The following is a 27,304-nucleotide window of genomic DNA, read 5'->3' on the forward strand; positions in this document are numbered from 1 at the left end:
TGACTATTTTCTCCAGTGTTCTTATTGCTGTTATGGAAGAACAGGTTTTTGGAGGCCCTCACCCCGCCATTTCAGAGTTGCTTCTCTCCAACCCCCTATCTTACTGGTAAAAAAAACTGAGGGGTATGACTTGTTTAAGTTTATGAAGTTAGGAGAAAAATATGAGACAACAAAGCCCAGCCCAGCAAATGATCTTTCTGCATACTGTCCAGCCTCTGGCATTTTTATCCTCAATTCCTGAGGCTGCAAAGAATTCTGTGTCAGAGTCACTCCGGGGGTTAAAATTTATTTCAAGAAGCCCACAAAAGAAAATAATTGTCCTATTCTCTCTCCATGTATGCTGTTAACAGTCAGTAACAGTTGATGTGTCAGGCCTTGGACTTGGGAGGCTCATTGTCAGGTAGAAGAGTGAAGACAGATATATTTTTAGTGAAAGTTTACAAAGCGAAAAGTACCAGGAAGAAGTTGGGATTAAGTATGAAATTCAGAGGACAAAAATGCTTTCCCAGCTGGCTCATGTGTGGAGAGAGCTATGGGTGATATCACATGCACCAGCTCATCCAGCAACATTTCAACCATGCTGGATGCTCCGTCCCCAGCTGGAGCCACTCTGCAACTGAAATAAGTCAAGGAAGGTGTCACTCCCTTCATCTTGCTTCATGACTAACACAGGCCCTAAACAGGGGTTCACCTCAACATTCCCTTCTTGGGAGAAGCCTCAGATTTCAGAGGCTACTCAGAGGTAACCCACTACTCACCAGCTCCAAAAGCAAAGAAGAAGCCTTTGTCAGGGAACTCCTCCAAAAGGGCCTTCACCCGCTTCCCTATTCTCTCATTCCGCTTATAGATCAGCTCCCGGCGTAAGTAGCTGTCAATCTCCTGAGCAGTGATGAGCTCCTGAGGCGGTAGCGTGGCATTAATAAAATTGGGGACCTCCACCAAAATAAAGAGAAAAAAAAGGGGCAATGGAGTTATTAACAAAGTTACTTCATTGGAGCATCAAATCCCCCAACTAGATGGTCAAGACATGGTCAAGAGAAGAATGACACCATTCTTGGAGTTTCCCGTCTGCTATGTTTCCAACTATATCATATTCCCTGTAACCAAAGTGAAAAAAATATTAAGTGAAGTGCACTGAATGAACTCTTATGCTATTTACAATGTTAATAGCATAATAGTTAAATGGCTCTGTCTGATGCCATGTGTTTACTAAAAAAAAAAAAAAAAGACACTGCACAGCACATCCATAGTTTTAACTTGTGTGATTCACACATGCTTTTCTTATAAAAATAGTCTTATATAGTTACATATTTTAGATTCTATTACCAAAAACATGAAATTTGTATGAACACTTAAATGTTTTATAAATCCTCTACTTTACATTTTCATTATTTCTCCACTTCCTATTTCTCTCCCTTGCTTTCCCCAGTGTTCTTTGCCCACCTGGCAAATATTTCACTTGATGCTGGTATACATGTTAGCCAGTTTCAGTATTTTGGCTAATAACAGGATGCAATTGCATCAAAATTGTGACAATCAGCATGGTTCTTGCAGCACAGGAGCTACTGGTAAGGCTAGCCCTCTGTGTTTTCTCCCCACCCCCTCAGCTGTCTGGCGTCCCAAACCTCAGCCTCCCACTTCTCCCCCTGGGTGCATGCTGTCTCCTCCACCCAGGGACTTAACAATGTTACCCATTATCTTGGTCAGTATCTACCCTGCCTGCTGCTGCTGCTTCCAGTAGCCCCTCAAAAAGCTTTCCAAAGTCCTCAGACTCTGTAACATAGCATTAACTTCCATCTTATGGAGAACAGATCTCCTTTCGCTACTGCCTCGAAATGATATTCTCTCATTTTCACATCGACAGCCTTCATCTTCTATTCTGTCATCTTTTTTTTTTTAAATCATGTCATTTATGTAAGATTCCCTGACCATTTCCCAAAATCTCTTCTCTTCAGCAGAGCCCCCTCTCTACCAGCCTCTCTACAGAGGCAGCGTCAGATACACAGGGTGACCTCCCTCTGACATCCTGCTCCACCTTCTAAATTCCCAACATCACCCAAAGCCTGCACCAATCCCTCCTGGCCAGCCTAGCCCTCACTCACAGTGGCAGCACATTCCCTGACCTCCTGTAGGGGCCCTGTGGGCAGGACAGGTATGGGAAAGCCACAGGAGAGAAATGCATAAGACATCGGTATTATCTGCTCCACCAGCCTCACCATTTGCCCACGTAATGACCAAATTCTCCACCCACATTAACTTTTTTCTGCTGCTACAAATGTCAATTTCCTAATTGATCTTGACTTTTCTTCCCCTTTCCCTACCCCCAGCAAGTGTGCAGGTAAGATCTATCACCACCAACAACTCTATTTTTCCTTCTTTAATGTGTTTCCTGTTCTCCCTTTCCTCCTGCTTCACTTTATCTTGATTTGACTTCCTCTTCCTCTAGATTTTTGGAGATGCTCATTATGTCTTTTGAGGCTTCTGTCATTAAGAAATGTCACCTTTCTGGACTGATGCTGCACTCAGCCTCTACTGTCCTTCTCCCCATTGCTGCTATTCCTCCTTCAGCTCTCATGTTCACACACGTCTCCTTATGACTGGGTCCCCAAATTTAACATAGACCTATACAGCATGACCCACACCCACGAGCTCCTATCTCCCTTCTCCAGTGTCCTCATGCATGCAGACACCAGTCCTAGGTGGGGGAAACAACACAATCCCCTACCTCAGAAGTTTAGCTGATTTTTGCCATTTGCATGTAGTCCTAGAGAGGAGGGGAAGGGACCATGGCTTATCCCATTGGAAGCCTGTTGATAAAAGCATAACAAAGATCTGTCCCACTTCCCTCCTGGAAGGAGACCATGATCTTCTGAGGCCTGACCAGTTGCTTCCTTCCACTCAGTGGCCCACAGGTAAGGCTGAGCTGGACAAACACTCAATCCACCAGTTCAGCCACACTCATCCTGCAATACCACAGGATGCAATGATCCACTCCACGTCTGCAAATGCTAGCAGCCTTCCCAGCTCTGATGCCCCAATCCTGTAAGCATTCTGTGAATACACAGTTATATCCTGCTCACATGTTCCTAGAGGCCACTGAAACTGCAGTCAAAGTTCTGCTCCATCATTTTGCAAAAGTGTGACCTAAGTCAGCCAGGAGGTCATCAGACTCAGAACCCTTCCCTTCCTCAAGGCTTGTTCATGTGGCCTGCTGTTAAATCCTTTGAAGCTTCATCCTTTGGCTGGAATCCTGGAATTAGCCCTAATCAGTGAGTGCTTCTCTCTGTACTTACAAGGTTTGTAAAACTTTCATTAGCTGCAGTGCCTCATTCAATGACATCTAAATCTGCCCATTTTATTTCTAGAGCCCTCATGATCTCAATCCTTTGTACACAGGATGTACATGTCACCAGGTAATGTTTTTATTCCTATAATTAAATGTGTACTGAGCTTAGCAGAGGGAAAGGGCGCTCACCTGGGAGCTGTCATGGCTGAGGATGACGGAGCTGAGGTCCCCGCAGTTATAGTGTTTGATGAGATCCTCCGTCGTGTAGGGGATCTGAAGACTGCCCGCTCGCAGGCTCTCCTGCTGCAGGAGGGTCTGGTTCAAAGCAAAGATGACCTAAAAGAAAGGTCTCTTTTAAGTTCATTAACAAGGCAAGTATTTGCTGCCATCTTATTTCTTTTGTCCATGACTGGAAATACCCTCACCTCTGTGCTCGTTATGTAAGGACATGGATAGTGCTACTTTAAAAAGGAACACAAATCCCTGGACAGCGTCCAAAGGAGGTGAACAGTCCTTCCCAAATCAGCCCCAATCAGACGCACCTAGGGAACTGCCTTATGGAGGACACAGACAACCTGGAACTCTTCCATGAGTGTGACCAAGAGGTGAGGGAACCCAAGAGCTAGCTTGTGAGGAACAACTGAAGAAGCTAGGAGGTGGGGCAGAGAGAGGGCTGGGGACTCACAGACATGCCTACCAGTGGGTTCCAATTACATAAAGGACTGGGCAGAAACCAATGCATTATCCACATCTTTTCTAACCATCAGTGCGGCATGGCCAGCTAACAGCGTCATTAGATCCATGGGATATTAATGGGAGTTAATGTGAAAAAATGGGAAATGAAGGCTAAAGAAAATTAAATACCAGCCTGGCCAACATGGTGAAACCATGTCTCTACTAAAAATACAAAAATTAGCTGGGCATGGTGGCATGTGCCTGTAGTCCCAGCTACTCGGGAGGCTAAGGCTGGAGAATTGTTTGAACCCGGGAGGCAGAGGTTGCAGTGAGCCGAGACTGTGCCGTTGCACTCCAGGCTGGACGACAGTAAGACTCTGTCTCGAAAAAAAAAAAGAAAAGAAAATTAAACAGGTTTTAATTTTACAGAACTTCTCAGAGTCTTTGATGTACTAACGTGCGATGTGGGTCTCCTTGATGGGGAACAGAGTATGTCAGGTTTCCCAAACATATTTGAGGCACACAACATAAGAGGAAGCTTCGTTGGAACATCTTTTGGGAAAATCCAGATTCAAGATCCTGATGCCAGGAACCCTACCTCTCCAGCTCTGACCCAGCTCTCCAGTGCCCAGGAGAACTCATTTTACAAAGTAGGGAATTCTCCTGGGCACTGGAGAGCTGGGTCAGAGGTGGGGAGGTAGGGTTCCTGCTATCAGGTGGGTAGTGGGGCTGGCCACCCACTACGAGGCTCCAGACAACACTTATGACCCTGTGAAATTTTCTCTCTCACTTTCCCCATGTATAGATGCAGCTCTATAGCCTCTGACAGCTCCCCTTTCTTGTGCTTCCCCAGTAATCAGCATACAGGATGCTGCCTTTGCTGGAATATCCCCTCACTCTTTGCTGCAATACAGACAGGCTTGGTCCATCTGTGTTGCAGCAAAGACTGACTATGAGGTTTTTAGCAAGAGGTTTCAACTCTCCAGAGACAACCATTAGAGGTCTCAGGTCAGCAAATGACCCTACCCAGCCCCAACTCCCTTTCTCCTTTCACATGTTCTCATTCTGAGTAGCGAGGAGACAAGGCTTCCTGGTTTGCCTCCCATGGGCCAAGGTGGCACAGACCCACTGCGTGCCCCTTGTCTCAGTCCATTTGTGCTGCTACAACAAAATGCCTGAGACTGGGTAATTTATAAGGAACAGAAATGTATTTCTCACCATCCTGGAGGCTGGGAAGTCCGAGATCAAGGCACTGGCCTTTGGTCTGGTGAAGGCCTTCCTGCTGCATTTTCACATGGAAGAAGACAGAAGGGCAAGCTAACGGAATGGCTGCATGACACCTCTTTTATAAGGGCCTTAATCCCATAAAGGCCTTATAAAGAGGAGCCTTAATCCCATAAAGGCCCTTATCCTTATAAAGAGGAGCCCTCATGGCCTAATCACCTCCTAAAGGCCTCACCTCTTAATACCATCACACTAGCAACATCTGAATTTTGGAGGGGACACATTCAAACCACAGCATCCCTCCTTCCATATAGTTACCTCCTTCAGTTACTCTAATATTTCCTGTGCCTGTGATGCAACCTTAACCAAAGAAGGAGGCAGATCTCTCTTTGTAAAAGAATGGAAGGGAGTAAGGGATGATGAAAGGTATCATGAAAGTTCATTCTGTGTCAACTAATCAAGGACAGAATGAAGGCAAGTCACAGTACTAAATGATCCCATTCATTCATCCCTTCTTCTATTCATTAATTCAGCCAATAAATAGTTATTATATGCCTACTGTTCCAAGCACTGAAGATACACTCATGAACAAGACAAAATCCTTGCCTTTAATGGAGCTTTCATTTTACCTGAAAAAGGGGGCGTTTTTCAAGAAAAATCTTGAAAAGAAGGGTGGAAAGGGTGTATCATAGAAGCTTCTGGGAGGAGGATGAAAGGCAGAGGCCCAGAGTTAAACTCTCTGATTTCAGGCTTGCCAGGGCAGCACATACACAAGCAAATCAAAACCCTTGATCATCCCAGGGTCATTGCTTTCTATTTTGCCTGGAGAGGAGGGAGGTCACCTCGTGTCACCCAGCACTATGGTGAGGAGGCCATACTATAAACACTTTTCTTTTAAGGAAGTTTGAACAGTGGACTGTGCATCAGAGTTGGTGCTGAATCTTTCTTTTGTTGCTAAAAACCACAGAAATGTGCTTTTTAAATCTCTAGCACGATTTCCTGTAATCACCACATGCCTTTCCTTTCAGAGCTGCTGCAGTGATTCGAATAACAACCCAGGGGAAGCATGGCTTTCATGTGTGTTTATTTATACCCCAACTACTTCTGAAAGGCCTTAAGCTTCTCACAGATTAAAACCCAGCACCAAATAAGCCATCGACCTAAAAGATCAAGAGATACAGTGTCTCGAGAGACCAACAAAGTGATGAGGTAAAAAGGGCTGGATTTCCTTGGCTGAAGAGAGCAAGGATCCTGCCCCACTGTACTCACCAGCAGGTGCTAAACACCAAACACAGTGGTCGCTGTGTGTCCAAAGAGATGCAGCCAATGAAAGTCAGAGGAAGGCTCCATGATGAGCCTCAAGGACAGCTTGGCCCAGGGTCATCAGACGAGGCAGCCCACCCCAAACCCCTCCTTCGCTGGCTTAGCTGAGATGTGGGGAAGTCTCTGGAGCACCGTTTATGTTAAGCAGGGGAAAGCCCTCACTGAAACAGACTCCTTGGAGAAAGACCCAAGACGGATTCCTGAAGAAAAAGTCTCTGAGTGGGATCAAAGTGTCCTTACAGGGTTTCCTGGGAGCCAGAATACTCCCCTGATGACTCAAGGTGCCTGTTTGCACACTACCACCATAAACCAGGGAGGCAGGTCACTGCCATCCAGCCGTCTCACTCCAGATGGTAGCCCTTTATCACCTGTGCTGCCCAGACCTGGCAGTCCATGCCTCAGGCTACTCTGGAGTGAAGCTGGGTAGGGGCAGAGCCTTGCCAAAGGTGCCTCCCTTGGAGTGAACCTTTGGTCAGGCCATGGGTAGCCATCTGTGGAGCTAGAGGAGGTAACTCCCTCTCCAGTGAGGAACCAAGTCCAGGGCAGGATGGTGCTCCAAGGGAAGTCTCCATGGGCACCACAGGAGCAATGCACAACCCTAAACTCACTCCCATTCGAACCACTGAGGCCCAGATATGGCATCCTCATAAACTACTGTGGCATCTCTGAAGGACCCCTCTCTGATAGGACAAATGACTGTCAGTCATCCTTACATAATTTACTTTCCTTGCTGTGCTTGGAGAACTCTGAACCGGTCTGACAAATTTGGGGTTTCAGGATGAGGCTTGTGGATAAGAGACTTGCTCACAAACTCCACAGTTAAGTTGACCCCAGGGCCTCCTCCAGGTGGGCCATCCTGAATGGGGCATTGTCACTGATCAAGTCACCTCACATGAATCAGCTGAACGCACCTGGGGCACAAGGACTGTTGTTCCTGGAGATCCAAAAAGGCCAGGTGCCATGAGCAGCATGCTCAGCCAGGAGCTGGGGACAGTGGCCAGTAGGGGAGAAGGGCAAAGGAGCAGGCACAAGGGTCCTGGATGGATCCACCCTGCTAGTGCTCACTGCCTCCCACTGTGCCCACTGCCTCCCACTGTGTCTCCCTTTCTCCATTCAAATCCTTCCTTTACAGTTTCTGCTAACATTTTTCATGTGTTATGTTAGGCTCCTAGGGCTGCCATAACAAAATACCACAAAATGCGTAGCTTAAACAACAGAATTGTATTGCCTCACCATCCTGGATGCTAGAGTATGCAACCAAGGTGTTGACGAGGTCATGCTTCCTCTGAAGAAGTTGGGAAAGGATCTATTCCAGGCCTCTCTCCTAGCTTCTGGTGGTTCCTTGGCTTGTGGCTACATAATTCCAATCTACATAGCGTTCTTCCCACATGTATATCTATCTCTGTGTCCAAATTTCCTTTTTTTATAAGAGCCGTCATTTTTGAGTAGGGCCCACCCTAATGACCCCATCTTAACTTCCTCACCTGCAAAGACGCTGTTTCCAAATATAGTCACAATCTGAGATGACCTGGGATTGGGACCACAATGGAAGAATATGCGATGAAGACATAATTCAACCCATAACCCATGTAGATCTCAGCATTCCTTTTTTTCTAATAGTATGCATACGGTAAAAATTTTAAACAGTATAAAGAAATAGATCGCCTTCCAATCCCTGCTCCCCAATCACTCTTCCTAAAAGCGACCACTGCTGCCAACACATTGTATCTCTTTTCATGGATGCTCTCTATACATAAAAACAATAGATACATAGATAGATAGATAGATAGATAGATAGATAGATAGATAGATAGATAGATAGATAATCTCCTCCACTTTCATTTTGCTGCTTCGGCCAATAAAAGTCAATCAAAGGCTTTAGTCAATAAAAGCCTTTCCATGAACAAATACTGAAAATATATTACATATATAATTTTTTATATATTTTATATATATGTGTGTGTGTGTGTGTGTGTGTGTGTGTAGAGAGAGAGAGAGAGAGAGAAAGAGAAAGAAAGAGAAAGAGATGAAGTCTTGCTCTATCACCTAGGCTGGAGTGCAATGGCACAGTCTCGGCTCACTGCAACCTCTGCCTCCCAGATTCAAGCGATTCTTGTGCCTCAGCCACCCGAGTAGCTAGGATTACAGGCACCTGCCACCATGCCCAGCTATTTTTGTAATTCTGTAGAGATGGAGTTTCGCCATATTAGCCAGACTGGTCTTGAACTCCTGACCTCAAGTGATCCACCCACCTCGGCCTCCCAAAATGCTGGGATTACAGGTATAAACCATTGCCTGGTCCTGAAACTATATATTATAATGTAAGATAAAACAAGCAGGAAATAAAAAGCCCAAGTCTGGTGAATAGGCAGCCTTCACTGTTTCTGAAGGAAATGCAGTCCCAGCTATCCTAGTCATAGGATAACATCAATGACTGAGGCAAATCACAGAAATGGAGAAGGAAAATTTCTGACTACAAAAAGGGACAAAATCAAGGTTCCCTGCAGTCTTTTAAGTGAAAAAGCAGTTTAGGTGCGAAGCCGCTTGCTGCAGACCCCCAGATGTATCCCCCACTGTCCCAACCCAAAGCTGTCCTGGGGCCGCTGCTCTGGGCTCAGGCTGCCCCTGGCTGACTTCAAGGGGAAACCCAAGCAGAATTCTACAGCTCAATATTTCAGACAATCCTGTAAGGATTCAGAGCTCATTTCTGCCAGATCTCCGACCAGCCTCCTCTTCCAGACACCCAGATGTTTTGATTTTCCCTGAGACCTTCGAAGTCAGTATTTCCCAAACCACAGATTGCAACTCATTCTCCACCACTTCATTGTTGACATAAACCTCGGCATGCTCTACCCACCCATAGGCTTGCTTATTTCCCTTCGTCTTAGGCACCAGCCCACATCATGTACCCAGGGCTGCTCCATGCTGAGTAATTGCTGCATATAAACCAAGCCAAGCTTGTACGTCAGCTCTTCAGTACACCAGATTGTACACCAGATGGGCATCTTCTATAATCACAGCTATGCTCTCATGAATCTCCACCTACCTCCACCCCCAGGTGACTGCAATACACAGGCAAGGCTGGAAACCACACACAGGACTTGTCAGAGTTAGAGCCTCAAGAACCTGAAGAAATGAACACCAGACATGTCCAACTCTTGCAAATAAAAAAAATGCCTTAAAGAGATGCTGGTCTTGCTGCACTACAATCAATTGCTGGCTCCAGTCACCAACAAGGTACCTGAATGCCAATTCCCTACACCATAGCTTGTCTCGCCAGGAGGGATGTGGGCTGTTGGGGTGTTGGCAGAATGGGCCGGCATGCTTCTGCAAGTCCTAGTGTTTTCCAAGGTTTTTCCAAAGAAACATAAGCCTTTCTGTGGACTAGCCTAGAAATCACCCTTTAAAACATTATATCAAAAGAAATTCACATTTTAAGTTTCCAAGTCCAGTTGGTGGACTTGGAAGATTTCCAAGGAGATTTCCTCTCTAATGCCTTACATATGGCTACCATCATGCCAAGCTACTCACACTGATGTACCTCCAATGGGTTCTCTTGAACAAAAAATTGCCAGGTAGCAAATGCCTTCACTTAGGTCCTTGTCACTCACTGTCAATCTTTTAACAGCACCTGGGGGAAAACCATGATCCCCTGGGAAAAAGAGGACAAAAGAAAGGGTGGTGAAATATTAGAACTCTGAGCATCCAGGAGAGGGACAGCAAAGTACTCAAAGCTGTTAGCAGGATGGATTTACAATTACAATAATCATCACAATAATAATAATGGTATTCCTCACCGCTCCTCCACCCCCACAGAGTCAGCCTGTCCTCTGGGAGTTTGAGCTGCATTTGGGGAAGAAGATGGTAGTGGCCCTACTCTGACAGGGTAGCTCTTGGGTTGGAGAGGGGCCAAGAACCAATGGGTGTGTGACAGCACCCAGTCACAGAGGGCGGTAGAGGATAAATGCGGATACTCAGTAGGAGTTTGGGGTCAAGGTGGAGGCCCCAGAGACAGATGAGCTATCTCAGTCACTCCCTTGCCCTAGAACTATAGTTTGCCCCTCCCCCCATCAAAAAACAGGTGGCTCCATGAGTGGTGAACCTGTGTTACCATACTACCGGCTCCCAGTGGCCAAGCAGTAGGCTCAACCCCTCCATGGGGAGCCTTCGGCAACAATGATCCAAGGGAGGAGAGTGTTTGAGAGCAACATTATCCTGATTAGCAAAAGATAAGTGATTAATGTGCAGAACTGCATCCAAATGGTAACAGTGGCCATGGCTTCCACTAGCCCCTTTCTCCACCACCTAACATCATGCTGCTGGCCTGACCAGCCACAGGCTGTGAATAGCCTCCTGGGTGTGGCCAGACCATTAGGGGAATAAGCCAGAGACCTCCAAGACCTTAGTACTAACCAGGCTACTTGCCTAGAAGTCTATAAAGATTTCTGTCCTAGGCTATAAGAAACAGTAGCTATGCTTAAAGCTTGCTACTCGACATTCTTGCTACCTGCAAAGGTGTCCGCTTCAGATACACAGAAAGGTCTTATTTATTGAGAAAAAGTCTTTATCATTTGAGGTCACCAGTGGAGGGTCCCAGTAGAATCCAGGCCATCCCAACTAGGGATACAATGGACGTCTGTGTCTATGGCAGAGGACAAGCACAGCCCAGTCTAAGTCTCGGCAAACACTCAAGGAGATGGGCTCAGGGTCATACACAGCTGTTGTTCTCTGAGGCTCACCTGAAAGAGGCATTGCATTTGGAAGGACCCAGAAACAAATGAGCCACCAGTGGGTGATGTCACCTTGGAGAGAGTTCCAATGCTTTCGTAGAGTGTACCAGGAGGCTGAATTTACGACCTTAGATGTCAGCTGTTCTAATCTCATACCCAGTGTTTAATCTCCTCTGTAGCATCCCGACCATCCAAGCTCTTCTTTTTGAACACTTACCATCTCAAGTCACTCACTTGTAAAACGTCTTGTAAGACATTTTTAACTATTAGAAAGTCCTTTCTTTTTGAGTTCCCTGTCCATGACTGCCATGCATTCATTTGCAGATGTCAGTACATTGTGTGTTTGCACACGTGCATAATTTGTTAGTAGTAGCTGTCAAAATGGAAAATGTGCATGTCCTACTACTAGGAATCTCTCCCCCATAGAAATACCAGCACAAGTATGTAATATACACATGTACAAGGAGGTTCCCTGGGGAACTGTAATTGTGCTCTGCTGGCACTGGGGCTGTTCAGTCAAAATTGAAATGACCATAAATGTGATTCCTACATCAAATAGAAGATTGGATTTGATGACCTCAAATGTAATTACACTTATAAACCCTTAATTTGCTCCATCTCAAGAAGCAATGGGAGCAGAGCTCTCTGGTCTCCATCCTGACCTCTCTGCCTTGCTTGATTCTCCTCCCCTTGGCACAGGCCATGGAGCTCCATAGAGAAGGGGGTCAGGATCAGGTTGGCATCAGGAGGCTCCACATGGTCCCTGAGATGTCTGAGACATCTCCTCTGGTTATGTTGCGGGGAGGGACACCAACGTAACCTCCACACACAAACTCTAATCACAGAACGGCCAGTATAGCTACCCCAGCACATAGTCTTCTACAGTCATAAACCTATGAAGCCTGGCAAAGGACAACAACAGGGGTGGCAGCACAGGTAGACAAAGGCACTGAAGCAGGCTCTCTTAATGTAGCAGCAACCAAGTCTGCAGACCCAGGACAGACCAATGCAGCAAGGACAGGAGTAGCCACCAAGGGTCCAGGAAGAAGCACAGCCAGCATGACCATGCAGTGTGGGATGGTTGCCAGAATGGCCATGGGGTTAGGGGAGGGATGCCAGCATGACCATGGGGTTGGGGAAGGGGTTGCCAGAATGACCACAGAGTTGAGGAAGGGTGGCCAAAATGACCATGGGCTGGGGGGAGGGGTTGCCAGAATGAGCATGGGGTGGGAGGAGGGGTGGCCAGAATGACCATGGGGTTGCAGGGGAGGGGTTGCCAGAATGACCATGAGGTGGCCGGAGTTGCTGGCTTGGCTATCAGAAGCAGGGCCAATGTGTCCTCAGGGGCTGTTGGCAGGGTGGAGGAGGGTGTTGCAGCTTGTACTTGGAGGTGCTTCCAGCACCTCAGCAGGAGCCACCAGCCTTTCCCCAGAGGGCAGCAGGAATGTGACAACTGCAAAGATGACCCACATGCCCAATGTAGAAGCAGCCAAAGGCCCAGTGATGAGACCTTCATCTTCACTGTGGAGAGTGAAAGCTCCCTGAGTGAATGAGATGGAAGCCAGAGCCTCCTAGGCCAACGGCAAGCCCAGAAGGAAATAAGGAAAAAGAAGAATAGATCTCCCAGTAGGCGAAGTTCTCCATTAGCCCAGGAGGGTAAAGTTCACTGCAGGACACAGAAGATAGGTCAATCTGAAAATCGTCTCCTTAACCATCTGTGGAACCACTAGAGAAGGCAAAAGAAGGTATTGTGGGTTAAATTTCTCCCCCCACCCAAAAGATATATTCATCCTAACCCCCAGGACCTATGAATGTGAACTTATTTGGAAACAAGGTCTTGCAGATATATTTAAGTTAAGATAATTAGGGTGGGTCCTAATCTCATGACTGTGTCCTTATAAGAAAGGGAAAATTTAGATACAGAAAACAGGCACCCACAAGGAGAAGAACATGCAGAAACACCCACTGAGAACACCTAGGTGACGCCAGAGGCAGTGTGTTAGTCCATTCTCACGCTGCTAATAAAGACATACCTGAGACTGGGTAATTTATAAAGGAGGAAGGTTTAATTGACTCACGGTTTTGCAGGGCTGGGGAGGCCTCAGGAAACTTACAACCATGGCAGAAGAGGAAGCAAACATGTCTTTCGTCACATGGCGGCAGGAAGAAGTGCCAAGCAATAGCTGGGAAAGCCCCTTATAAAACTATCAGATCTCGTGAGAACTCACTATCAGGAGAAGAGCATGGAGGTAACCACGCCCATGATTCAATTACCTCCCACCTGGTCCCTCCCATGACACACGGGGATTATGGAGACTGTAGTTCAATATAAGATTTGGGCAGGGACACAGCCAAACCATATCAGGCGGAGACTGGAGTGAGGCTCCTACAAGACAAGAAACACCAAGGACAGGTGTCAACCACCAGAAGCTGAAAGGGGGGATTCTCTTCTAGGTCCTTCAGAGAGAACACTGCCTGGCCAATACCTCAATTTAAGATTTCCAGCCTTGCTGGATGCAGTAGTTCATGCCTGTAATCCCAGCACTTTGGAAGACCAAGGCACACAAGGTCAGGAGTTCAAGACCAGCCTGGCCAATATGGTGAAACCCCATCTCTATTAAAAATACAAAAATTAGCTAGGCGTGGTGGCATGCACCTATGGTCCCAGCTACTCAAGAGGCTGAGACAGAAGAAGCGCTTGAACCAGGGAGGCAGAGGTTGCAGTGAGCCGAGATCGCCCCACTGCACTCCAGCCTGGGCACAGAGCAAGACTCCATCTCAAAAAATATTTATTTATTTATTTATTTTTCATATGTTATATATAAGCATATATTACCTGCATTTGAAAAAATAATACAATTTTTAAAAAACAAAAATACAGTATAACAACCATTTACACTGCATTTACATTGTATTATGTATTGTAAGTAATGTAGAGATGACACAGTATTTGGGAGGGTGTGTGTAGGTTATATCCAAATGCAACTTGCCATTTTATAGCAGGAACTTGAGCATCCGTGAATTTTGGTATCCAAATGGGTCTTGGAACCAATCCCCCATGGATACTGAGGGGACAACTGTACAGGCTAGATACGAGTAAGCCCAACCACTTACAGTGGTAGGAGCAAAAGCAACAGCAAACTTACCAAAACATTATGCACTGGGCACTTTACAAAGGTTCTCTGTTTATTCTTCACTACAAACTGACAATGTTTGTTTCATCATACCCCTTTTACAAATAAGAAAACAGACTCAGAAATGTTCAATATCTCACCCAACATCACAATACTAGGAAATGGGGGAGCCAGGATTCAAAAGCAGATCCACAGTCTCCAAAGTTCATACTCTTTCCGCTGAGAGACTGCACAAAAAACAGGGCAATAGGCAGCAAGACTAGCCTTGGTGCCTCCCGGACCTCTAAAGCCAACCTCTCCTCAGGCAAGACCTACCTGACTGCCCAGACCCATGCAACTCTAAGGCAAGAAGAGGCAATACGCCTACTTCTCCTGAATGCCCTGTCCTGGTTATGACAGCACCACCAGGTAAGATGCACAGACAGCCTCAAATTCACCCTTCCTGTCCTGTTAACTAATGCCCCTTACCCCACGAGATCACAGTGTCAGGTCAACTTCCAACTCTGGGGAAAAGCTCCATAAAACCATCCTCTGATTACAGACCTCTCTCTCCTACTGGGTGTACCGAAGGTGTCAAATTGTAGCAGGACGAGCGGCAGACAAAACTCCTCAGACACCGAGTTAAAGAAGGAAGGGGTTTATTCAGCCGGGGGCATAGGCAAGACTCCTGTCTCAAGAGCCGAGCTCTCCGAGTGAGCAATTCCTGTCCCTTTTAAGGGCTCACAACCCTAAGGGGGTGTGTGTGAGAGGGTCGTGATTGATTGAGCAAGCAGGGGGTACGTGACTGGGGGCTGCATGCACCAGTAATTAGATGGGAACAAAACAAGATAGGGATTTTCACAGTGCATTTCTATACAATGTCTATAATCTATAGATAACAGAACCAATTAGGTCAGGGGTCCATCTTTAACTACCAGGCCCAGCGTGCGGCGCCGGGCTGTCGCCTGTGGATTTCATTTCTGCCTTTTAGTTTTTACTTCTTCTTTCTTTGGAGGCAGAAATTGGGTATAAGATGATATGAGGGGTGGTCTCCTCCCTTAAAATCACTGTGCCCTTCCTCTGCCAACCCCTACCCAAACCACAGCTTCTGAAGGGACAGCCCTGCATAAGACATGATTCCACGTGCCCCTCACTCCCCAAGCCATGCCAGTTATACCTGAGTGGATACCTGACTCGATGATATGGCACTGGCTGAATCATCAGCTTCACATTCGAAGAGTACATCTACCCCACAGAATGGACTTAAAAACTGTCCACAGCAGAAAACACTCATCTCTATAGGCCAAATACCAATTGCCTCATTTCAAATCTCTTTTAATTTGCATTCATTTAGATTTCAAGAAGGGCAAGAGACAAGAGACCACAAGAAAAGAACTATTGGAAATATTACAACTAAGATAAAACACCCCTGATATGGCATTTCTTACAGTGCAAAAACTAAAGGGATTTAATTTTCCCCTTAGAAGACACAGTAAGTAAGATACACAGATTGCTACTTTCACATTAGTGCTTGCCGTACATTATACTCTCTTTTTTAAAAAAATGATTATCAGTCTGACCATAATCATGGCTTATCATCAGCTGAATCCCCTTCTCCCTCCCTCCAATGACACATATTCACCCCACCTGCACTGCCCTCTGAATGTTGCGCTCACTGGAGAATACTTTACAGGCTTATCACCAGACAGTTTACTTCAGGGTTCAAATTCCACCTTCCTTGCCCCTTAGCCCCCACGTCCCCCTTTCCACTCTCCCCTTGCCTCCCCACAGCCCTTCTTCTCTCTCCCTTTCTTTCTGGGCTGTGGAAAGAATCGATTAAGCTCCTGTCCACATTTGCAGCAGGCCTTTTTTCTCTTTCCTGAGACTTCTTCAGCTGTGGGGAGACCCAGGTCCCAGTTGGGGCATTGTTGAGTTAGCCCAGGGGCTGAGGGGGTGGGTGAGGGGGTTCGAGTCCGGCAGATGCCTTTTTTGTCAAAAACAAAGGCCCCCCAGCGAGCCTCTCCTCTTTCCAGCACTTTCATCCCCCTCAGATCAAAGACCTGCTCTGCATATGAAAGGCACCGCCCATTACGCGGCTCACAGTGGCCTGCACCACCGCACCAGCCTCCCTGCGCTGGAACAAAGGGCCTCGCATCTGTTCAAGCGCAGGCCTCACCTTCTGGAGCGTGGGGTTGTTGTGTCTTCTTTTTTCCTTAGTTCACTTTTGAGAGCCATTCAGTCCCTTGAAGTATAGTTTGGAAGCAGTAGGGGAAGGGTCTCCCTTGCCCTCAGACCATTCACCCAGATAATTTTTTAAGACACCTTGAGGGTGTCTGGTCCTTGCCTCCCCACCTCACCTAGGTCTCCAGGCAGCGGGGAGGTCCTTCTCAGGCTCTTTGTCTACATTCGCAACCGCTCTTTCAAATACCTCCTCCCTTACCTGAAAAGACATTGGTCCCTTGGAAGAGTCTAGACTGGCCCCTCAAACCAAGATGATGATGAAAGTTCTGCTCCTTTTTGTCATGTGAATGGATGCTGCCAGACTCAGGAGCTAAAGCTTCCACGCACTTCTTTGGATGTCTAGGTCTGCTTTTTGACAGAGGTAGCGGGGAAGCGCTTCTCAAAACTTGAACCTGAGTTCTCAACAAAAGGACTCAAGCATAAGGACGAGACAAACTGATCTTCAGTGGCATTTTAACCTGAAGAAGTGCCATGTTGTCAACAATGACGGTTCCTGAACACCAGGAGGGCACACAGCCTAGAAGAATGCACACGGCCAACCGGACCTTCCCTCTCTTGTCTTCCCGCTGCCTCCTGGACACCCCCCAAGCCTTCTGCTCACTTTGGTCACATCTCCTGACCGTTTTTTCTCCTTTTCAATCAGTTCAGCTCCCGCCCTGACTTTCAAGGGCTAAATAAGCTCATCCATCTTCTCCTGTTATGCACTAAATTATGTCCCCCAGAAAGTCATGTTGAAGCTCTAACCCCCCATGTCACCACATTTGGAGAAAGGGCTTTAAGAATTAAAGTTGAATGAGGTCATAAGGGCGGGGCCCTGACCCAACAGGACTGTGACCTTATAAAAAGAGGAAGAGTCGCCAGAGCTGTCTCTCCCAACGCTCACACAGAGAAAAGGCCATGTGAGGTCACAGCAAGAAGACACAGTCCGCAAGCCGAAGAGAGAGGATTCGCCCTGATCTTGAACTTGGAGCTTCCAGAACTGTGAGACTTCAGTTTCTTTTGTCGAAGCCACCCAGGCTGTGGTATTCTGTTGCAGCAACCCAAGCAGGCTAATACACTTCCTTCCCCCAAATCCCACGCAATGCTGGGGTAACAATGAGAATAAATACTAATTTCTCCATCTCCAAGGCCTAGTAAATGTCCAACCTCTACCAAGCACTTCCCGACTGACTCAGAAGATCTCCATTCTTGTAACTTTTACTGCTTGGTAGGTAAGTTTCCTTTACAGTTTATAAAGTTGTGACAAGACAACCCAGCCTCAAGACTATGTCAACAAACTATGAAAAATCATATGAAGAAGCAAATCAAAAGCACAATAAAGTTAATAACCTACCCTTACCCACATATGAACTTGTGCCTGGGGCCAGTTAGGCATGAGTGCTAAGCAGTTCATCGGAATGATTATCAACCATATCACTTCCGCAGAGTCCCTGGCATTTCTCTTAATTTTCTCCAATATCCATGATCAGCATCCATGTCAGGTTTTCCCTTGTACAACGAACTACATGACAATCACTATCAAGTCCACACACAATGCAACTCAATAAAAGTCAAATATCTCACTCCCCAGCTGTCTCAGTTCCCAGACTCCCAGTGTCTCCCTCCTGATGGCCCGGAGTCCTGAGGTTAACATGGCCAAGGCTGCCAGCAAAGAGGCAACCTCCAACACCACTGCCAGGTAGATGGGTGTCTCACCCTACCCAGCCACACTCAGTGGCCAAATGCCTTGTCCTGCAGCACTGCTGTGTGCTATCCCTCCTCCACTTTATATTCTATTTCGTTAGAGACAGAGTCTTGCTCTGTCACCCAGGTCGGAATGCAATGGCACAATCATAGCTCATTGCAGCCTCAAACTTGTGGGCCCAAGTGACCTTCCTGTCTTAGCCTCCTGAGTAGCTAGGACTGCAGGCGCTCACCACCATGCCCAGCTAATGTTTCATTTTTTGTAGAGACAGGGTCTCGCTATGTTGCCCAGGCTGGTCTTGAACTCCCGGCTGGCCTCAAGCAATCCTCCTGCCTCAACCTCCCAAAGTGCTAGGATTAAAGGCTTGAGCCACCATGTCCAGCCTCTCTCTCCCCACTAAAAACAGCTTCTGTATAACCCTTCTGTGCATAGAACACACCTGGGTTTCCCAGCCCCACAGTCTAGCTCCCTCCAACATCATCTCTCACCAGACCCCTACACAAATGCTTATATAGCCAACCCAGCCTGCCACCCTGTGGCCAGCACAGTACAAATTTTCCCAGATTTGCCTGCACTTTTGGCCCATTCAGAATAGCTGTCTGTTTTTCCTACCTGACTAAATGCTAGCCATCCCTTGAAAATCCAGCTCAAATTCTAGTATGTTCATTAATCTGGATAATATTTAGAAAATAAAATTTGTATACCTTTTCCTCATTAATCACATTCTTAGGCAGTTATTCTACCATGACAGCCCCAAAGAAGGAGGAAGGGAGAAAAACTGGGTTCATGAGGATAGGCTGTGCCCCAAATCCCCCCCACTGCAGGGATGTCTGTCACTTCCGCTTCCAGCAACCAAGGGCCTTGGGGCAGCCTTCATTTTCAGGCTCTTCAATCAATATGAGGCTCCCTGAAGTTCAGGACTGGTTTGGAGAGAAGCTATAAAACTGCACCACACCACACTTGGTTCTACAGTGTAGCGGTTATCATGTCTGCTTTACACATCAAAGGTCCAGGGTTCAAACTCCCGTGGAACCAAGGGGTGGTTGATTCCCATTTGGCCATGCACGGTGGTCCACACCTGTAATCCCCATGCTTTGGGAGGCGGAGGTGGGAGGATCTTTAGAGGCCAGGAGTTTGAGGCCAACCAAGCAACATAGCAAGACCCCATCTCTATAGAAATAAAAAATTTTTTTTAAAAACCTGCACCACGGATTCAAAAACTACCCCTCGCAAGGGAAGGAAGGTCTCTGCCCCCACAGTCATGAGCCACACACCCACTACTGCCCTCGGGGTGTGTTTTAAACTTTCACTTTTTTATGGTTTGGGAGTTACCCCCCAGGAAAATGGCACACTAACATTGTCTAAGCAGCATCTCTGCCCTGGTGGCAGGAAGGAAATGATTCTGGGAAGATCAACAGAAGAGAAAAAGTCAGGGTAAAGATGGAAACAGCCAGCAAAGAGTAAATGCTGTAGTTTGGTCTTTTAATACAGTATGGCCAGATTGAGCATTCAGAAAACTGCCTCCCTCCAATTGCACCCAGCAATTAGTAAACACCCACATGTGCAAGGCATGATGCTAGACCCATACCAAAAAAAAGGGGGGGTGGTAAATCAAGATCCTTGCTCTTTAGAAGTTTATGTGCCAGGCCAGGAGACAAAATAAACATCTGGAAAGTTAATCACCAACAAAAGAATTAAATAACCATAAGCCTGATAAGTCAACAGCCGCCGCATGGCAGCAAATGAGCAACTTCTCATTGGTGGTATGGACAGCAGACACTATGAGTTCAGGAGAAAAGAGGGTCTTCTGAGCCCTGCAACTTGAGGTAACGCACAGTGGCAATACAAGAACAGGACTGGAGCAGGGACCAAGAATAGGACCCAGTGGTTCTCCAACTTGCATGTGCATCAGAAACACCTGGAGGACTGATAAGATCAAAGATGGCTGGCCCCACCCCCAGAGTTTCCAGTTCAGGAGGTCTGGGATGGGGGTCCCAAATTTTGCATTACTAATAAGTTCCAGGTGATGCTGATGCTGCCAGTCCAGAGACACACTTCGAGAACCACTGGTTTAGCCTGAACATTCTATATCACAGGTAGGAAGCTGGCAGTCCAAATGGCCTGTCTGGCTCATGGCTCAGTCTCGTTTATTTTTTGGAGAGATGGGAGGTCTCACTATGTTGTCCAGGCTGGTGTCGAACTCCTGGGCTCAAGTAATCTTTGCTATAAGAGAATTAGCAAAAAGCAAAGAACCGCCAAGAAACTGGCAAAACCGGAACCCCCCCCCCCCAACCACACACACATCAAGGTGGAAAACCTTCTACACAACGTTTTCACTTTGATTGGACACCTAACATCAGACAGCTTTGAAATCATGTCAAAATCTCCTCCCTGTCAAAGTTGCTCAAACTTTGCAACTTTACCCTGGGTCTGTGTTACAGGCTGAACTGTGTACCCCTTAAATTCATATGTCAAAGTCCTAACCACCCTGCCCCCCCATACCTCTGAAAATGACTATTTGGAGATAGAGCCTTTAAGTTAAAAGGGCCGGCCATAATCCAGGCCTTGGAAGAAACCAGCCTTGCCGAACATGAAACCATGTTCTCAGACTTCTAGCCTCTAGAATTGTGAGGCAGACATTTTCTGTTGTTGAAGCCACCCAGTTGGTGGTACTTTGTTTATGGCAGCCCTCGCAAATTAATACAAACCCTCATGTCCACTACAGGTGTTTAACCGTGATTTCTACGTCATCTCCTAGGGAGAGGACCAGAAAAGCAAGAAAAAAGCTCCAGTCTTGGGCTGTCCGAATCCCTTTCCTAGACCTCCTTTTCTCTGCTTATTTCCTTCTCTCTTTCATCCTCCACAGTTTCTCCTCTCTGCCTCATAGGCAATGGCGCCTGCTTTCTGAACAGTCACAGCAACAGCAGAGTCAGTGTTGGGGGTTGTTGGAGAGGTGGAGAAGGTGTATGGGGTCATCCCCTGATCACCCACTGGCAGAAGCCAGATGTTGGCCACGTTTGAGAAGCAGAGCCAGGGCTGGGTGGGAATGTGAAGGGTTGACAGGATCTTGAAAGTCCTGGATCCAGAAAGGGAGGTGGGAGCAGTGGGGAGGTGCTCAGACAGGTATCAGGCCCTCGAGCTTGGATTCAGTCACAAGTTGCCTCAGACGTCTGCCAACACTTTCCATCAGCCTGGCGATCGATTTACAGGGCCGTCCAATAGGGCTTTACCCTGCAGCAGCAGTCCCCAGCCTTTTTGGCACCACGTACAGTTTCATGGAAAACAATTTTTCCACAGACCAGGTTGGGGGTACTGTTGGGGGAGGGTTTCGGGATGGTTCAAGCACATGACATTTATTGTGCACTTTATTTCTATTATTATTACATTGTAATATGTAATAAAATAATTCTACAATTCTCCATAATGTAGAATCCATGGGAGCCCTGAGCTTGTTTTCCTACAACTAGACAGTCCCATTTGGGGGTGATGGGGCACAGTGACAGATCATCAGGCATCAGATTTTCATAAGGAGCACGCAACCTAGATCTCGCATGCACAGTTCACGGTAGGCTTCACGCACCTATGAGAATCTAATGCAGCCACTGATCTGACAGGAGGAGGAGCTCGGGCAGTAATGCTAGTGATAGGGAACGGCTGGGGAGCAGCTGTAGATACAGATGAAGCTTCAGTACCCGTCTGTAGCCTGGGGATTGGGGACCCCTGCTCTACAGCATTTCAAAATCACTTCTGGACCTGGGTTGTGTCAACAACCATCGGCAGCCTCTCCAGACAGCACGGAAGCCCCAGAGAGCACAGAGCATCCCAGAGCTGTCCTTTCCCCGAAAGTCAGGCAGCAGCAACCCACCTGCCTGTATTCTGCTCAGCGATAAACAACCTCACCGGCCCAAAGGACCCGCAAGAGCAGAGATTCAGTGTGAGCTGCAGTTCTCACCTGAGAACTGTGAGGCTAATGAGGTCTCTCCTGTTAGGATTCCTCATTTTATGATTCTGCAGCTCTTGCTGAAGCTCCCTTTTAAGCTCTAAATGACTGTGAATGCAAAGGGAAGAGCCTCGTGAAGAGTTCAGGAAGGTAGGACAGCACAAAAAGTGTCAGGAGGGACAGAGCAAAAGAATACAGAGAAGAAGCACCCTAATACCCGTGGCATGACATGATGCTATACCACCAGTAAGCACGTCGGGGTCCAGGGCAGCCCCCACTTCCTCTGTTCCTGGGCCATGGAGCACCTTGACCCCAACACCTAAACCAACTCCTTGGAGGATCCCAGATAACAACTTGGCCCCAGTTCCACCTGTCTCCTTGTCCTTCTTCCTCTCCCCCAAATGGGGTAGACTCTGCCTCAACTACCCCTACCTGGCAGGTGTAATCTTTGGAGGAGGGATGGAGAATTCATGTTCTCACTTTTTCTCACGTGGAGACATGCTGGGAGTTATTCCTAAAGTCTGGACGTGACCTTGGGCTGATCCACCAAGCAGGTGTTAAGGAAGAGCTGGCTGCTAGGGTTTCAAAGGAGCTCTCTCCTGCCAGCGTAGCTCACCAGGGCAGGAGACAGGGATATGAGGCAGAAACTAGGCTGCGGTCCCCTTGAAGTGCCTCTCTTAGGACCCCAAAAGCAGCTGGGCAGGGTCAGACACAGCCGCAACATGGACAGAACCCCAGCAGTATGTGTGGCATCCAGGTACCTGTACAAAAATAGGTACAAAAATACCTATTCTTTTTTTTTTCAGTTCACTTTGGCCTTTAGAGGGGCAGCCCAGAGCCAAGAGAAGGCAGGGTCAACACTTGTTTTGTCTTTGAATCCCCAAAATTAGAAAGAGTGCCTCGCCTACACTGAGTTCTTAAGAAACGTGTCCCAAATAAAAAGTGACCATAAAAGGAAAGACAGCTCAAGTCCTGAGCAGGCCTGTGCCCACGGGGGAAACAGAGCTGAAGTCTGCGCCTAGGAGCTCAGGAGCTTCACAGCCAGCCTTTCAGGTACAAAGTGGATTTGATTTTCTACTCTGGTCAAAAAACTCAGAAACTAAAAGGGATGTCCAACATGAAAAAAACACTGCAGAAGACACTCCTGAGAGAGCTAAGAACCCACCCTGACTTCTAATTTATGAAGACACTGTCCACGTACAACATCTGTATTGACGCCTATGTGAGAGCCAGGACATGGTCTATCCGAGGAATAGATTTGTCAGGCTCCCAGGGTATCAACAGTAACTGCAGCACTTCAGCCCAACCATGCCTAAGAACAGGAAATAATACATCGCAATGTTGGGAAAGAACATAAAAAAGCAAAAGAGTGGGATTAAAAGCAAATTGCTCGCAAAAGGTTAGACTTCATGTGAACCTTAAGAGGCAAGTCTATATTACATAGCTCTTAGAAAGGCTCTATTCAATCTTTTTTTTTTTTTTTTTTTTTTTGTCTTTTTGAGATGGAATATCACTCTGATGCCCAGGCTGGAGTGCAGTGGTGCAATCTCGGCTCACTGCAACCTCTGCCTTCTGAGTTCAAGTGATTCTCCTGCCTCAGCCTCCCAAGTAGCTGGGACTACAGGCACCTGCCACCACACCTGGCTAATTTTTTGTATTTTTAGTAGAGACTGGGTTTCACCGTGTTAGCCAGGATGGTCTCAATCTCCTGACGAGAAGGGGAAGAGTTCTCTTTCAGAGAGTTCACATATTTTTCCTAGGCCTTTATTTTAAACCAAAACTATCAAGGAAAAATAGGATGTCAGGATCTCCATCTTCAAGTAACTTCCAAATCAGTCATGGAAAATGTGGAAAAGTCATCTATGAGCATCATAGTCAATTTTTTTAAAAAATGTGACCTCCTGCTTTTATTGAAATTTATGATGAGGAAGCCAGAATCCCTAAGCCAATTACTCCTCTAAGTGTGGCAGTTGGCAGCACTCAGTGTATATAGGTGCACCTGACAGCAATAACTTCAAAAGAAGAATGTGTGTTCAGAGTTCCGAGCTAAGGAATCCAGGAGCGGCCAACCCAGAGATTCATTCCTTATCTATAAGGAACATCTGAACCCCTGGTCCATCCTGTGGAACATGGACCACACAAGGGATTGAGGCCCTTTGCTTTGAGTTAAATGAGGATGGCCACGTAGGAGCAGGTGTTAAGTGAAGGTGATTTATCAACTGCATGTTTTTTACAAGCGATTGGGATTCTCCTGTCCAGCCCACTGCCACTGGATCACCCTGTAAGTCAGTCCTCTCAATAAACCCTGTGTCTCATTTGCTGGCTCTGGGTCTCTTCTTCCACCTTTTGAACTTAGTGCCATCCCCACTGAAATCAACAGGGGTCCCACATGACACTCAGAGGCAGAGCTGGATTAGAAAGAGGAGATCTGAGAGCCGAGGCCTGTCCTGCACTAACTCTTTCTGTGACCCCAGGCCGGCCCACCCTCTGCCTCCAGATGGGCCTCTCCCAGGTTATTCCAGCAGGAAACCATCCCCAGTGACCTCTGCTGGCTGACCCCCCACACTCTTGCCTTAGCCTCTAGGAACAGAGACCTCCTAGCCTCAAGGGTTGTTCTTAAGACCCACGGCACTGATGTAAGAATATGCAGAAACCTGCAAAGTACAAAACAAGATACCATATGGTATCCCCGGGATCCTCTCCCTTAGGCCTGGCAGGCCAACCCATCCTCAAAGAATCTGACCCCTTCCTCCATAGGAGTCTTCCTCAGGCCAGCTAGCACCTCCCCAGCTCTCACCCCTCCAGCATCCACCTAGCCCTTAATAACCACAGGCTGAGAGAGGTGGCATCCTTCTAGGAATTTGCCCTTCCTCCTCAGCCAGACCACAGGGCTCCTGGGGAGCGGGGCTGCCTCCACCACTCCACTCTGCCCTGGACCTTTCCAGAGAATCATCCTGGAGCCATTTGTTTCTTGTATTAGGCGACCGACCAAACTAAAGACAACTTGCTCCAAAGAACAAAGTCCCCATCTTCTCCAACACCCCAAAACTGTAACTCAAGAATTGCAGTTTCATACAATCTGGAAGTATGTCCACTGAGCCCAAACCACTATTGAAGGTTGCACTGTGGGGGAAAAAGGGGGGCTTTTCAGCAGAGAGAGTGAGTTGTTAGGGTACTGAAGAGCAAGAACTGGCAGTAACCATCCTACTGGAAAGTACAAAGGAGTGACAGCCAAAAAGGCAAATATGAAACATGTTAGTGCCATCTATTGGCAGGAGTAAACAGTAACAAAGAAGTGACGCTTTGCACAGTCTCAATTCAGATGAGACCTCAGCATCAACTCTGGGGTTTGCAAAAGGACTTTTACATCCAATTAACTGCCTCTTAGGATGTTGAAAGCCTAAAGATGCAGGCTTTGCATGTGGAAAGCAGAGGGAAACTCCAGAACTGTTGGCTACATTCATGTTCACTTAAGGATATGACAAAAAAGAGCCCAAGCCAAGATGTGACTGGGTCCTAAAGGACAGATTCCAATGCAGGAGACCAGAGCTTTCACAGATTCCCGTCCCACCCACCATGACATCCAATCCATTGGTGGGGAAGTGGACAGGAGAGTCCTATGCTTAGATGCGCAGAGCAGGCATTGCAATTCCCCATGCCTAGAGCCTATCCATAGATGCCTGGTGATGTATGAACATGGAGATGGGATTTAGTAAGACCGTTTCTCTAGGGGAACCCACCTGTGCAGACAGAGGGGAAGTGAGACACCACCCTGCTGAGCCCACTCCGCTGAACCTCCAGGTCCAAGCTATGTGCTTTCTTCACATAGGGAACGCCAATGCAGCTGGCAGTACCAAGCAGGCATGAACTTTATGTGAAGGAGAACAGGAGTCATAACTTGATTTGATACTGAGGGGCAAGGATGATGTCTGCCCTGAGATGACCAGATCAAATCCAGGCATCCATGTCAGGGTCCTGTTGCCAGACTTCAGTTAGATTCAGGGACCTACACCCCACAAACCAAGAGCCACAAGGCCTACAGGGGCCAGGCAGATGAGTTAAAAGAAGTCAAGAGGGCTAGGCGAAAGGCAACAGGGAGGAGTGGGGACCCCGGACAAACTGGAAAGACACTATTGGCCCCGTCTAAAGGGGGCGGCCAGTGCTCAGTCCAGCCAACTGCTGCTATGTGGGAGCATGGCCCCAGTACTCCAGATCCTCTGAGGGCTCAAGAGAATCCAGGCTGTTCTCCATATGATATTTCTCAATTTTTAAATATTGTCAACTTAGTTATTAAAAAAGAAAAGAAAATATGCTAACCACATAAAACAGAACTGCGAGCCGGATTCAGCCCATATGCCTCTTATTTGCAACCTCTGCTAGCCCTTCTGTTTTATGCTTTTGTCCTCTTTTCCTTTAACTTCTTTGAAAAAATCTTTGTCTATGGGAAACCAAGAAGAAAAACAATTTCCCTACGCAAAATCAATGATTCCACTCATCTTGAGAAGTTTCAAAGTTAAATATAAAATTATCAGTGAGGACTGTCTCATAGTAGGCACTGTATATTCACTCCCTTCTGCTTATATCTTATAATATTTATGAAGTGCTTTCCAATTTCCTGCTTTTATTTGCTTCTGATAACAGGATGGTAGGGCAAGTATTATTATCCCATTGGAAAGATGAGGAAACTAAAGTTCGGAGAAGTTAAGTGATGGCTGAAAGTCATACACTGAGGCCAGGCGTGGTGGCTCACGCCTGTAATCGCAGCACTTTGGGAGACTGAGGCAGGAAGATCGCTTGAGGCCAAAAGTTCAAGACCAGCCTGGCCAACGTGGTGAAATCCCATCTCTACTAAAAATACAAAAATCAGCCAGGTGTGGTGGCAGGTGCCTGTAATCCCAGACAGGAAGATCGCTTGAACCTGGGAGGCAGAGGCTACAGTGAGCTGAGATGGCGCCATTATACTCCAGCCTGGGCAATAGAGTGAGACACTGTCTCAAAAAAAAAAAAAAAAAAAAAGTCATTGAGCTGTATACTCAGGTTGTATTTTACTGTTTATCTCTAGAAAGGAAACACGGGGAAGTTACATGA

The 27,304-nt window shown here is 47.0% G+C and overlaps 1 protein-coding gene across 2 annotated transcripts in view; it reads right to left on the reverse strand.

Moving 5' to 3' along the window:
• Nucleotides 1-27,304, reverse strand: part of TRABD2A (TraB domain containing 2A) — a 57,004-nt gene that overhangs the window by 16,996 nt on the left and 12,704 nt on the right. Inside the window, exons 3-4 of one of the 2 annotated variants that reach the window (XM_011965637.1) lie at nt 3,476-3,622; nt 759-933 (exon numbers count right to left, since the gene is read on the reverse strand). In XM_011965637.1, coding sequence (XP_011821027.1) covers nt 759-933; nt 3,476-3,622 — 322 coding nt within the window. The remainder of the gene's footprint in view (nt 1-758; nt 934-3,475; nt 3,623-27,304) is intronic. The other variant, XM_011965643.1, reaches the window with a different exon arrangement.

Source organism: Mandrillus leucophaeus, unplaced genomic scaffold, assembly GCF_000951045.1.
Source record: "Mandrillus leucophaeus isolate KB7577 unplaced genomic scaffold, Mleu.le_1.0 Scaffold1184, whole genome shotgun sequence".
In the NCBI taxonomy this organism is placed as follows: Eukaryota; Metazoa; Chordata; class Mammalia; order Primates; family Cercopithecidae; genus Mandrillus; species Mandrillus leucophaeus.